General features: G+C 42.5%; 1 protein-coding gene across 1 annotated transcript in view; it reads left to right on the forward strand.

The window, feature by feature from the left end:
- CNTN5 (contactin 5) overlaps positions 1-12846 on the forward strand; it is a 439109-nt gene that overhangs the window by 133750 nt on the left and 292513 nt on the right. Inside the window, exons 3-4 of the mRNA XM_070751525.1 lie at positions 1840-1963; positions 8027-8202. Coding sequence (XP_070607626.1) covers positions 1840-1963; positions 8027-8202 — 300 coding nt within the window. The remainder of the gene's footprint in view (positions 1-1839; positions 1964-8026; positions 8203-12846) is intronic.

Consider the following 12846-nt stretch of genomic DNA (forward strand, 5'->3'; position numbering starts at 1 on the left):
ACAACAATATAAAAAGACAATGTAAACAAATCTAATATTAAAAGTAATCTAAAAAACCCCAATTTAAAGAACCACTCATACATACAAGCATACCATGTATAAATTCTATAAGCCTAGGGGGAAGCGAAATTTCAATTCCCCCATGCCTGACGACAGAGGTGGGTTTTAAGGAGCTTGCGAAAGGCAAGGAGGGTAGGGGCAACTCTGATATCTGGGGGGAGCTGGTTCCAGAGGGCCGGGGCCACCACAGAGAAGGCTCTTCTCCTGCGTCCCGCCAAACAACATTGCTTAGTCGACGGGACCCGGAGAAGGCCAACTCTGTGGGACCTAACCGGTCACTGGGATTCGTTCGGTAGAAGGCGGTCCCGGAGATATTCTGATCCGATGCCATTAAGGTTTATACATATATTGTAATTCTATCTTACTTAAACAGCAATTCCCTTCCACCTCAGCATGCCCAGTCCTGTTTTTTATACAGTGCATCTTGCCTGGGTTTATGGGAAAGCCATATTTCACTTGGAATGGACGGTAGACTTAAAGTTAAAGATTTAAATGATGAATAACAGGGCCAGGCACACATTTGGATTAAGCAGGCACTTTGGTTTAATAAGTAATTCAAGTACTTATATTGTCTTTAAAAATTAGCTGTGATTGATTTTGAGAACTGTGAGTAAATGGCTGATGAAGTCCCCTTAATAACTGGCCTCTGAAAACATGAACAGTGGTAGAACATTTAATCTGAAGTCTGATATAGCATTCTAATTTTGTAATTTTGTTTTGTTTAAAATCTACTTCATTATATCTAATTTAACCATATATTAAATTATTTAGAATCAATTACTTACTCTAATTTTTTTTTATAAACCTTATCTTTTAAATTTCTTAATATAAAACTATCCTTAAAACGTCAATATTTCTTTCATTTAATTTAAAATCTACTTCATTATATCTAGTTTAACAATATGATAGAATATTTAAAATCAATTACTCACTCAAAAAAAACCCCTTATCCTTTAAATTTCTTAATATACATCTATCCTTAATACTTAAGCCCTTCATGGCACCGGACCAGAATACCTTCAGGACCGCCTTCTGCCGCACGTATCCCAGAGACCAGTTAGGTCCCACAGAGTTGGCCTTCTCTGGGTCCCGTCGACTAAACAATGTCATCTGGCGGGACCCAGGGGAAGAGCCTTCTCTGTGGTGGCTCCGACCCTCTGGAGATTAGGATTGCCCCCACCCTCCTTGCCTTTTGCAAACTCCTTAAAACCCACCTCTGCCGTCAGGCATGGGGGAACTGAAACATCTCCCCCTTGCCCATGCTGTTTTGGTGTTAGATTGATTGCGTGCTTGTTTTTTTAATATTCTGGGGTTGTTTTTTATGAATTTTTTAGCTTAAAATTGTAATTGGATTGGTGGGTATTGGATGTGTTATTATGTATTGTTTTTACATTGTGAGCCGCCCCCAGTTTGCGGAGAGGGGCGGCATATAAATCCAATAAATCTAATCTAATCTAAAATCTAATCTTCTGTATATCATTTATTTGATTTAATAAATTCAAATGTTTCATCCTCTTTACGCATACCCAGAGGATTTTTTTTTAATGGTGATGTCCAGGTGGGTGGGTGTAGCCTCGCCCTGCTGCCATTAATATGCATGTGAATGTTTGATTTTTAAACGTTTAGCTTATTTATATCATTTGATGATTGGGAAGAGAACAAATTGTTTCTGAAGTAGATCTCAAAAATTTGTACCGAACCAGACTCACAATTCATTGCTCTGAGCAAAAATGTTGACTAGCAACTTCTGAAGGAGATGTTCCTTTTTTGTCTTCATAGAGGGTGTCGATTATGGGCCGATGTTTATTCAAGAACCGGACCATGTGATCTTTCCCATGGATTCAGAGGAGAAGAAAGTGTCTCTCAGTTGTCAAGCCAGAGGAAATCCTGCCCCAACCTACAGGTAGCTAACGTGTTTTAGCAATGGAGCTGAGCCGCCTATTTTATCAGTGTACAGCAGTCCTGAATTTACAACCTTTAATTTAGTGGCCGTTTGAAAATACAGCGGCACTAAAAAAAAAAAAAAAACTTATCCCCACAGTCATGCAATTAAAATTCTGACATATGGCAACTAACTCTCTTGTGCTTATGTTGCGGTGGACGCAGAGTAAGCACACGGACACAGTAATGGGTTATAAAATGGGTCACATTTATTATAATCAAACAAGACCTGCAGAGGTAAGACAAAGAGGGCGGAAACGTCAATCCAAATTTTCTGAGCAACTCTGGGCGAAGCCTCCTGCTGAGCAAAAAGGGGGGTCACCTTAAACTTGAACTTGAACGTGACCTCTCCCCCTTTTGCTCCCTTGCGTGTGGGGAGGCTCACCCACCCAGATACTCGACTCTGGGCGTGTGGTGGGTGAGCCCCAATGGCATCTCCCCTCCATACTCGAGTCGGCCGAGCCCTGTAGCCATGTCAGGGAGCGGCCGTTTACCTTCCAAAAGGTACCCAAAGAAGATCACACAGTTGCTGAAATCTCCATTTTCCGCCCTTTACCGCTTTATATGCTGCCCCGAGTTTGCGGAGAGGGGTGGCATATAAATCCAATAAATCTAATCTAATCTAATCCACGTGACCAGAGGGACAAGGAAATTAAATGCCGGATGGATTGCCAAATTAGCCTAATTAAAACTAGAGTATGCCGGACACCCCTTAACCGCATCCCTGCTCCCATAGCATGGAGTAGGTGAAAAAACAGCCAAACTGAACAGCCGCCAAAAATTCCTACTCGGCCCCCTATGGCGACCTCTTGATCACGCTACGTAGAGGGAGGGAGGGTGGGTGCCAGCCTGGCCATGCCAGCAGCAGTGCGTCGAAAGAGGGAGGCGAGCAGCCCTCCCCCCTTTTAAATGGGGGAAGCCGCTCGCTTGCCTCCCGGAAGCGCGTCACGCTCCGCGACGACGCGGGGCACACTGGGACATTGGGGAGCGGGAGGGGGCGCCTCCATCCTGCACCCCACTTGCCACTCCCCCACTCACCTTTCTGCCACCAGATCCCCCCGTGTCCTGTGGCTCTCCTCGTGCCACCGCAATCGCCGCCGGCCTGAAGGCGGCCAATGGACCCATGTTGCAGAATCCCGGGGTCACTTGATCCCCTTTTGTGGCTTTCTGACAAGCAAAGTTCATGGGGGAAACCAAATTTGTTTTACAACTTGCGTTACTAATGTAACAACTGCAGTGATTCACTCAATTGTTGCGGCAAAGAAGGGCATAAAATGGGGTAAAACTCAACAATGGTCTTGCTTAGTGATGGAAATTTGGGATCAGCTGGGGTCATATGTCTAGGATTACATACATTATGGGGTGTTTTTTTAACTTAAACCCATTCCAGGTCTTGTTTTAAAAGATTCAGTTATGAGATTATGTTAATCTATTCATTTATGTGCCTGTCTTTTTTCTAAAAGTGAATTTCACAAACTGCAGCAATTGTCAATATGTGTCTTTATTCTAGTCCAAGCTTAGTTCTTTTCTAAGTCAGATAAAACTCCACACAAATGGGTAAAACATACAGATTGCATTTATTGTCTGGTATCTTCATATCATTTACTAAGAGATGAAATTGCTCAGATTTTATGTCCATAATCTGTCCCATTCTGCATAGGCAGTAATGAAAAGCCAAATTTTTTACTGCCACACTGTGGGTGTGGCTTATTTTGTGGATGTAGCTTAATGGTCATGTGACTGGGTAGGAGTGATTGCCGGTCATGTGACAATCATCATTGTTCAAGTGAACTGTTAAATCCTCGACTTACAACCTTACCAGTGTCGCTTGCTGGGGTGACAATTTGCTTCGCATTTCCCGTGCTCTCCTTCCTGGGTTGCCCCCCACCTCAGGCTGGGTAGCTAGGTGAACAGGTGCTGCCAGAATCATAAATGCCGTCAGTGCCGCTTCCACCCACGCCTTATGCTTGCACCTCATGTGAGAGGTGGCCATGTGAGGCTGGAGGGGAGCCGGGCAGGAGAGAGGGAAGCTTATATGAGGCCAGGAAGGAGGAAAGAGGAAAAAAGCAAGGAGCGCAGACGCAGCAGGGAAAGAAAAGAGAAGAGCCTTTTCTGTGGCGGCCCCGACCCTCTGGAACCAGCTCCCCCCAGATATCAGAGTTGCCCCCACCGTCCTTGCCTTTCACAAGCTCCTTAAAACCCACCTCTGTCGTCAGGCATGGGGGAATTGAAACTTTTTCCCTTCCCCCTAGGCTTATAGAATTTATACATGGTATGCTTGTTTGTATGATTAGTCTCTTAAATTGGGTTTTTTTAGATTACTTTTTAATATTAGATTTGTTACATTGTTTTCTTTATTGTTGTTAGCCGCCCCGAGTCTTCAGAGAGGGGCGGCATACAAATCTAATAAATAAATAAACAAACAAACAAACAAATAAATAAATAAATAAACAAACCGAGCTGAGACCCATAAACCAGGAAGTGACAGCCGCCGATCAGCTGGAGCTGCACACACATCTTCATTTCTGCTGGTGGAACTGCGTTCTACCCCATCCTACCTGCTGCCCACCCCTGCACATAGGTGAAAAGAGATTCATTTCTGCTATCTGCAGGCTGCTACATGGCTCTTTGACTTTAAAATGGATGTTGAAGAGCATGGCAGAATTCTCCAGCAGCCACAGGCAGGTTCCTCTTACCACTGATACCAGTGCACTGCGCTCGAAACTCTGGGTGTCCTGTGGGCATGCATGCACGTCCCAGTGAAATTTTGCTTCTGCGGATGCACAGGGAGCAAAATCTTACGAGGGGATATACGCAAGAGAGAATTCACTAATTTTTTCGCTTTTGCACATGCGCAGAAGGAAAAATCACCAAAATCTCATGCATGTATGCATCCTGTCATGAAAGTTTGCTTCTTGCATATGCGCAGAACCAAAATCCCATAGGGACATGCACATGTGCCCGCAGAACACCCAGAACTGCGCGCACAGCTCTATTTTTACTACCAGTGTGGCATTCTCAAATGTACCAATAGGAACCAGATACTGCCAGCAGCCTAGAGACAGCTTGATGGCCAATAAGAACACACAGATGGGGTCACATATCACATACTACATTACCCAGAGTGCAACCTGCAGCTACATTCCCCAAACAGCTCCTAATCTATCTATTTATTTATTATCTATTTATTTATTGGATTTGTATGCCGCTCCTCTCTGCAGACTCGGGGCAGTTAACAACAGTGATGAAAAACAACATGTAACAATCCAACCCAATACTAAAATAACTTAAAAAAAACCCTTATTATAAAACCAAACATACATACAAACAAACATACCATGCGTAAATTGTAAAGGCCTAGGGGGAAAGAATATCTCAGTTCCCCATGCCTGACGCCAGAGGTGGGTTTTAAGAAGCTTACGAAAGGCGAGGAGGGTGGGGGCAATTCTAATCTCTGGGGGGAGTTGGTTCCAAAGGGCCGGGGCCAGCACAGAGAAGGCTCTTCCCCTGGGTCCTGCCAAACGACATTGTTTAGTTGACGGGACCCGGAGAAGGCCCACTCTGTGGGACCTAACTGGTCGCTGGGATTCGTGCAGTAAGCTAAGTGAGCTAAATATCCCTTTAGTCTTTCAGCACAGTATTCTTTCACAAAGCACTGTTTTCCCTAATGTACACTTTTGTGCAAACTTTCCCCAGTGGTGCTAATTTTTATCTGCATTGCTCAGAAAGTTATTCCAGTTTGAATATTGGTTCAGACTATGAAAACTGGATCAGTTCCTATTCACTGCAAAATCAACTTTTTTTTTTTCTCTCCAAACCTAGTATGCTTAATTGGTCCATTCCTCCTGCTTCCACTATATATTTTGTCCAGTGTGATGATGAGGATTCAATTCTGCTATATAATTTCTTTTATTATTTCATATATTTGTCTGATAGGAAGGCTAGAATTAAGGACTATCTATGTAAAGTAAAGTAAAGTAAAGTAAAGTAAAGTAAAGTGCATTTTGTTTTGTTTTATTAACTGCAGGTTAATAATATAAAATTCACCATCATTTGTTGTGGAAGAAGAAATCTTTTATTTATTTATTTTAGATCTGGAGCGTTATATCTCAGATAAATAATTTGAAGGGTAATCAATTCATAGATCTGCTGTCAAGCTTTGACCTTTTTTGGTTAATTTGTTTTGTTTCAATATTGCCTTATTCCCTTAGGACTCCTGGCAGTTTACAAGAGACAGTAACACGATAAAAGCATCCGATAAAACAATATAGCATATTTAAACTATATTATTAAAAATCCCTGAATTATTATTTTAACCTTTAAAAATTCTTTCACACGAGTCTGTTTTTCAAGACTTCTTAAATCTCATGAAGAGAGAAGAAGTGATAATAATCTCTTAAAGAAAATTATTCCAGAGAGTAGTGCTACAACTAAAAAGGAACTTATTTCTAATTCTTCCCTGAAGCTAACATAATGGAAATTATCAGTAACCCTACATATGATTTATTTATTATGTATTTATTTAAACATTTATGTTGCCAATCCTCTTTTAGCCAACCCTGGATAGTACCTAATTAAATGATGCAGGGGTGGGTTTTGTATTCTTCCACTACTGGTTTGCTTGGGGACATAGTGCACAGAGGGGCGTGTATGCGCAGTACTTAAAAAACAAGATGGCAGCTGGGCCACTGCTGGTTCCAGTGACCTAGGCTGCCAAGTTACTACCAATTGCCCTGGAAGCAGAGTAAAGTAAATCCATTGTATGGATTAAATATAGGGTCACTTTATTAAATTAACATAAATTTAAATAACGTAACTTTAAATACGTAAATTTAAATATTTAAATTCAACTATAACAAAGGACCTGCAGAGGCCAAAAACTAACAGGGTGGAAATTCCTCCCAGAACCTGCCTTGGCAACATTGGGCATAACTCCTTGCTGGACCAGGTGAAGGTAGCCACCTTCACCTGAATCAGAGCCACACCCCTTGGCGTGTGGGAGGAGCTCACCCTCCAATCCCCTAAGGGAAATTGTATCCGGTGAGTCCCATGGGCATCCTCTCTCCTATCCCCGATGTTGTTCTAACCTCTAGTTCCTGGAGAGAGGCGGTCCATCACCTTTTAAAAAGATGCCCAAAGGAGCATGCGCGGTCGCTTCTACTGCCCATTTCCGCCTCTAAACTGCCAACCCCCAGTGACCAAAGGGAAGCCTAAATCTAAAATCTATGTGTGCCGTACCCCCTAACCATTCCATCCTTCCCGTCAGTGTGGAATAGGTGAAAAAACAGCCGCTGCTAAAGGGGACGCCGCAAAAAATTCCTATTCGGCCCCAAAGTGACCTCCTTCAGACACACTGTTGATAGCGGAGGGCAGGCGGGTGTTCGCTTCGGAGTTCTCAGGAGCAAGGAGGAGGTCCAGTTCGGATCGCCCTTAAATAGGGCCATCTAGGACCTCTCCCTGGCCCAGCAAGCAGCGCGCCTGCTTGGCGCGCTGCCAAAAGCCGAACTTCCGGTTTCACCGGAAACTGGAAGTTCGGGGCTCAACGGAGCCACCTGCAGCATCGCCCTGCTCCGGGGGCAATTTTGGCCGGCGGTTTAAGCCACCGGTCATGCAGTTCTATAAAACTGGTTCGAACTGGTAGGAACCCACCTCTGAAATGATGTACATCCCGGACTGGCAGTTCTGCGTAAAGAACATTGCAACCATTTCGTACAAGAGTTGATAGGGTTGCAGGTTACAGATGTCAAAACTTCTTTCTCTGAGTAAGGCTGAATTGGGTACACCAGGAGAAAATATGTCCAGAAAAAATGTGTATTGGAAATAAAAATACAAAATGTTTTTTTTTTAAAAAAAATGTGTTCTAGAAAATGCCCATGCATCTGAATTTTTTGCATAGGAATGTTATGCAGATTTCTAAACTGAAAGCCAAATTAAAAGTGAACCCATTAATTGCGTCAAATTTTCTTTTGAGCTATCCATCTCTTCTTGAAATGTATTAAACTATTTATTTGTCTTTCCTTCCAAGGTGGCTCCAGAATGGAAATGATTTAGACATAGAAAGTGATTATCGCTACAGTGTAATAGAAGGAAGCCTTATTATCAACAACCCCAGTGAATTAAAAGATGCTGGGCAGTATCAGTGTTTTATCACCAATGTCTACGGTAGCATTTTGAGCAGGGAAGCATCACTTCAATTTGCATGTAAGTAAGAATTTTGTTATCCCACTATATTACTATTTGGATAGAATTAATGAAGTCACATTGAAACAATGCGGGGGGAAATAGCTAACTACACATGAAGAACCAGACAATTATATTCATATCTACAAATATATGAATTTGCTTTATGCAGGTGTTCTTTGAATGATAACCATTCTTTTAGAAACCCTACAACACTGGTGTTCTGGACCTGGGCTGATCAGGCTGACTGTTCCAATAATAAGAGCTTTACAGGCTGGTAATTTTCAAAGTAACATTTCTTTTATTCCTTCCACTTTGGATTTTGTCATTACCACTCCAGCACGGAGAAATGCATTCAACTCTTACAGACTAAATTACAAAGTTATAAGTCTTTCTAATTAACAAGCTACTTCAAAACGTCTTATTATCTCTGAGTCAGGTTCACACTGTTAAAAAGCAATTTATCATGCAATAGAAACACTCATTTATTAGGAGAGATGACATAAATCACCATCTTGGTTTTCTACCACTTTGAAGAAAGCGTTCTTCTCTTCCGTTGAATTCCGGAAGTGATGTAATTGATTAATTAATTTACACACTCTGAAATAACATATTAAAACCTCTTCCCTCCAATTTTGTCCTTTCTTTTCTGCAACCTTCTGAACTTTGGATTTAACCATGGGCTCTTTTCTAAGCTTCCGCTATCAGAAGAAACATGACTCTGCATACTTTCGTCGGATGGCTGTTCTGTTTCACTTTCCTTGCTAGCTTCCCCCACATCTCTTAAATCAGGGTAATTGACAGCTTCTATGTCATCTCCATCTTCTGAGAATTCTAAAGGCTGACAGGGAACACACATAACAACTGGGGGGAAATGACTTGCTGTACGACTGTGTACTATACTGGATTTTTCATACTTATGACCATTGCTGCATCCAAATGGATCAAAACTCAGTTGTTTGACAGCTGGCTCATATTTCTGATGGTTGCAATGTCCTGGGATTATGTGTTCCACTTTTATGACCTTCTGATAAGTAAAATCAATGGGGAAAACAGTTTCCCTTAGCAGCCATATTGCTAACTTAGCTATAGTGATTCACTTATCTATCTATCTATCTATCTATCTATCTATCTATCTATCTATCTATCTATCTATCTATCTATTGGATTTGTATGCCACCCCTCTTCGAAGACTTGGGGCGGCTAACAACAGTAATAAAACAGTATATGACAATAATCCAATACTAAAAACAGTTAAAAAGCTATATAAAAACCAATCATACATACAGACATACCATGCATAAAATTGTAAAGGCCTAGAGGTGGGTTTTAAGCAGCTTGCGAAAGGCAAGGAGGGTGGGGGCAATTCTAATATCTTGGGGGAGTTGGTTCCAGAGGGCCGGGGCCGCCACAGAGAAGGCTCTTCCCCTGGGTCCCGCCAAGCGACATTGTTTGGTTGACGGGACCCGGAGAAAACCCACTCTGTGGGACCTAACTGGTCGCTGGGATTCGTGCGGCAGAAGGCGGTCCCTGAGGTAATCTGGTCCAGCGCCATGAATATAGTGATGGCGAATCTTTTCACACACACCATTGCAGCTGCACAAGTGCCACACCAATAATCCAATGCCTGGGGATGGTGAAAACAGCTTCCCCTGCCACCCAGAGATCCTCTGGAGGCCGGAAACAATCTGTTTCCCAACTTCTGGTGGGCCCAATAGGCTCATGTTTCACCCTCCCCAGGCTCCAAAGGCTTCCCTGGAACTGGGGGAGGGTAAAAACGCCCTCTCCTATCCCCTCGGAGGCTCTCTGGAAGCCAAAAACGTCCTCCCAGAGCCTCTGTGTGAGCCAAAGGTCTGCTGGCCGGCACACACATGCAGTTTGGAGCTGAGCTACGGCAACGGCTAGTGTGCCAACAGATATGGCTCCACATGCCACCTGTGGCACCCGTGCCATAGGTTCGCCATCACTGACTTAATAACTGTGGCAAGGAAAGTTCTAAAGGAAAAACTCACTTAATAACTGTCTTGTTTAGCAATTGAAACTTTAATTGAAACTTTAATGGTATGTTTGTGTGTATGTATTTGGAATTGCTAATTCATTAGATACCTTCTCATTCCATCTGCCTCACCTGTAACCTGTATTGCACAATAACATCCCCCCCCCCAAACACACATACACCAAACCCACCTTGTCCCAATTTAAATCTGACATCAGTTCACCCACTGCAGGAAGCTGACAAAGTGAGTTATAGTTTATAAAACCCGATGCCTTTTAAGAAAAATTGTTAGTGGCTTTAAATAAATTTTAAATGAAAAGACGAGGCCAGATGCCTTTTGATCCTGTTTGCCCTTGTGGGGAACATTTTAAAATATATATATATATAATCCAGTCTGAGAAAATAGATTTTTGATACTAGGATGGAGACAATTTGCTAACAATTTAGCAAACACATTTAATTAAAAACGGACCCCTTTATAATTTGGATAAATCCAACAATCCTTGTGGAGTATTTCATGTGTGTATGTATTGTTATGAAACAGGGGTGTCAAACTCAAGGCCTAGCTGGATCCAGCCCATGTTTTCGGCCGCAGTGGCTTCCTGCAGCCATTTGTCAGCAGAAATGGAGCTCAGGGAGACTGCACACTGCCCCCTGAAGCTCCACTTTTGCTGGCAATGGGCTGCAGGAGGCCATCTTTTTCAAAGAAGAAAAGAAGGGAGGAAGGGAGGAAGGAAGGAAGAAAGGAAAGAACGAAGGAAGGAAGGAGGGAGGGAGGGAGGGATATAATGAGACTGAGGAAGGGTCTGAGAGGTAAGTCCTACCTTAGCTCATCACCACCACAGGTACCTTGACATGAATGACATCAATCTGACCATGCCCACCCTAAACCCCCACGGTCAAACACAACCCTGATACAGCCCTCAACGAAATAGAGTTTGACACCCCTGTTATAAAACAGTGGGGTTTTGTTGTACTCTTCTGTTTTAATTAATACATTGATTCATTCATTGATTCATTATACATTATAATGACATTGTTGATTCTTAGTGACTAGATAAGTAGATTTTCTCAGCATGGTCTTTTCTTAACCTGGTCTTTCAGGGTTGCATTCAACACTGCACAGAGTTGGCTATAATAATAATTTTTTAAAAAATTGAATCAATCCACCTTTCTATTAGTTGTACCTTTCTCTCTCCTTCCACCTTTCCCAGAATTGGAATCATCTCTATAGTGGCAAATACCTCACCATTATTTTATTCAAGCCAAGCATTTGCCTTTCTTCTCTTGAACCAGAAGACATGTGGAACAACTTCATTGCATCTCTAAAGTTCCCCCAAATAAGTCCTACCCTCTCAAGATGTGGTAATTTGAGCTTATTGCCATGCTGACAAGGCATTTAAATTGATAATGTGACATCTCTGACTTCCCTCGCGGCCCGCTGAGTGTAGAACCTGAAAACCACAAGCCATCGATCAAAAGTTTAATTCTTGCAAATTTGTATCAGACGCAAAATGAATTTAGAGCAAGAATCCCATGCTGTTCTCAGCTTTATCTCAATATTGCCACACAATTGAATTGATAGGGTACATTTAAATACACAGTGTGATGCTTTCTAGTGGATTTGGATGATTCGGGTAGTAATCTGAAATATATATATATATATATATTCTGAGATAGAGGGATCCAGAGGACCTATGGTGCCAGCAGCAAGACTTCATATTAGAAGCTAGAAAATCCTTCATCCTCACCAACAAAGGCCAATTTCCCACAGCTTAAAATGCATGGAGGAATTGGCCAACAATCTCGCTGGAAAGATACAGGCTTTGAATGGTTGAAACTTTCTACATCCTCATCCCAATTCCCAAGTTGGATGCATGAAAAGAGTCGGCCTGCTGTACTACTGTTTTTTATCAGGTCCTCTTCAGTGATGGGCTGCCAAAAAATTTTACTACCACACTGTGGACATGGCTTATTCTGTGAGTGTGGCTTGATGGTCATTCATTCATTCATTCATTCATTCATTATTTATTTATTTATTAGATTTGTATGCCGCCCCTCTCTGTAGACTCAGGGCAGCTAATAACAGTAATAAACAGCATGTAACAAATCTAATGTTTAAAATAATTTAAAAACTCTTATTAAAACCAAACATACCATGCAAAAATTGTATAGGCCTAGGGGGAAAAGGGTAGTTCAGTTCCCCCAAGCCTGACGACAGAGGTGGGTTTTAAGGAGCTTACGAAAGGCAAGGAGGGTGGGGGCAATTCTGATCTCCGGGGGGAGCTGGTTCCAGAGGGTTGGGGCCGCCACAGAGAAGACTCTTCCCCTGGGTCCCACCAGATGACATTGTTTAGTTGACGGGACTTGAAGAAGACCGACTCTGTGGGACCTAACCGGTCGCTGGGATTCGTGCGGCAGAAGGCGGACTCGAATGTATTCTGGTCATGTAACCAGGTAGGAGTAGCTTGCCAGCCATGTGACCAGGTGGGAGTGGCTTGACAATAATGTGACCGGGGGTTGCTTAAAGGTCACGTGACTGGGTGGGAGTACCTTACCAACCAAGATAATTTTCAAATAGGTGCTTGGACTCTTTCAATTGATTAAGTCACGTAGCTACAAAAAGGACAAATGATGGACAGCATTATTTGTTGAGGAGCACAGTAATA

The sequence above is a fragment of the Erythrolamprus reginae genome, chromosome 4 (genome assembly GCF_031021105.1).
Source record: "Erythrolamprus reginae isolate rEryReg1 chromosome 4, rEryReg1.hap1, whole genome shotgun sequence".
In the NCBI taxonomy this organism is placed as follows: domain Eukaryota; kingdom Metazoa; phylum Chordata; class Lepidosauria; order Squamata; family Dipsadidae; genus Erythrolamprus; species Erythrolamprus reginae.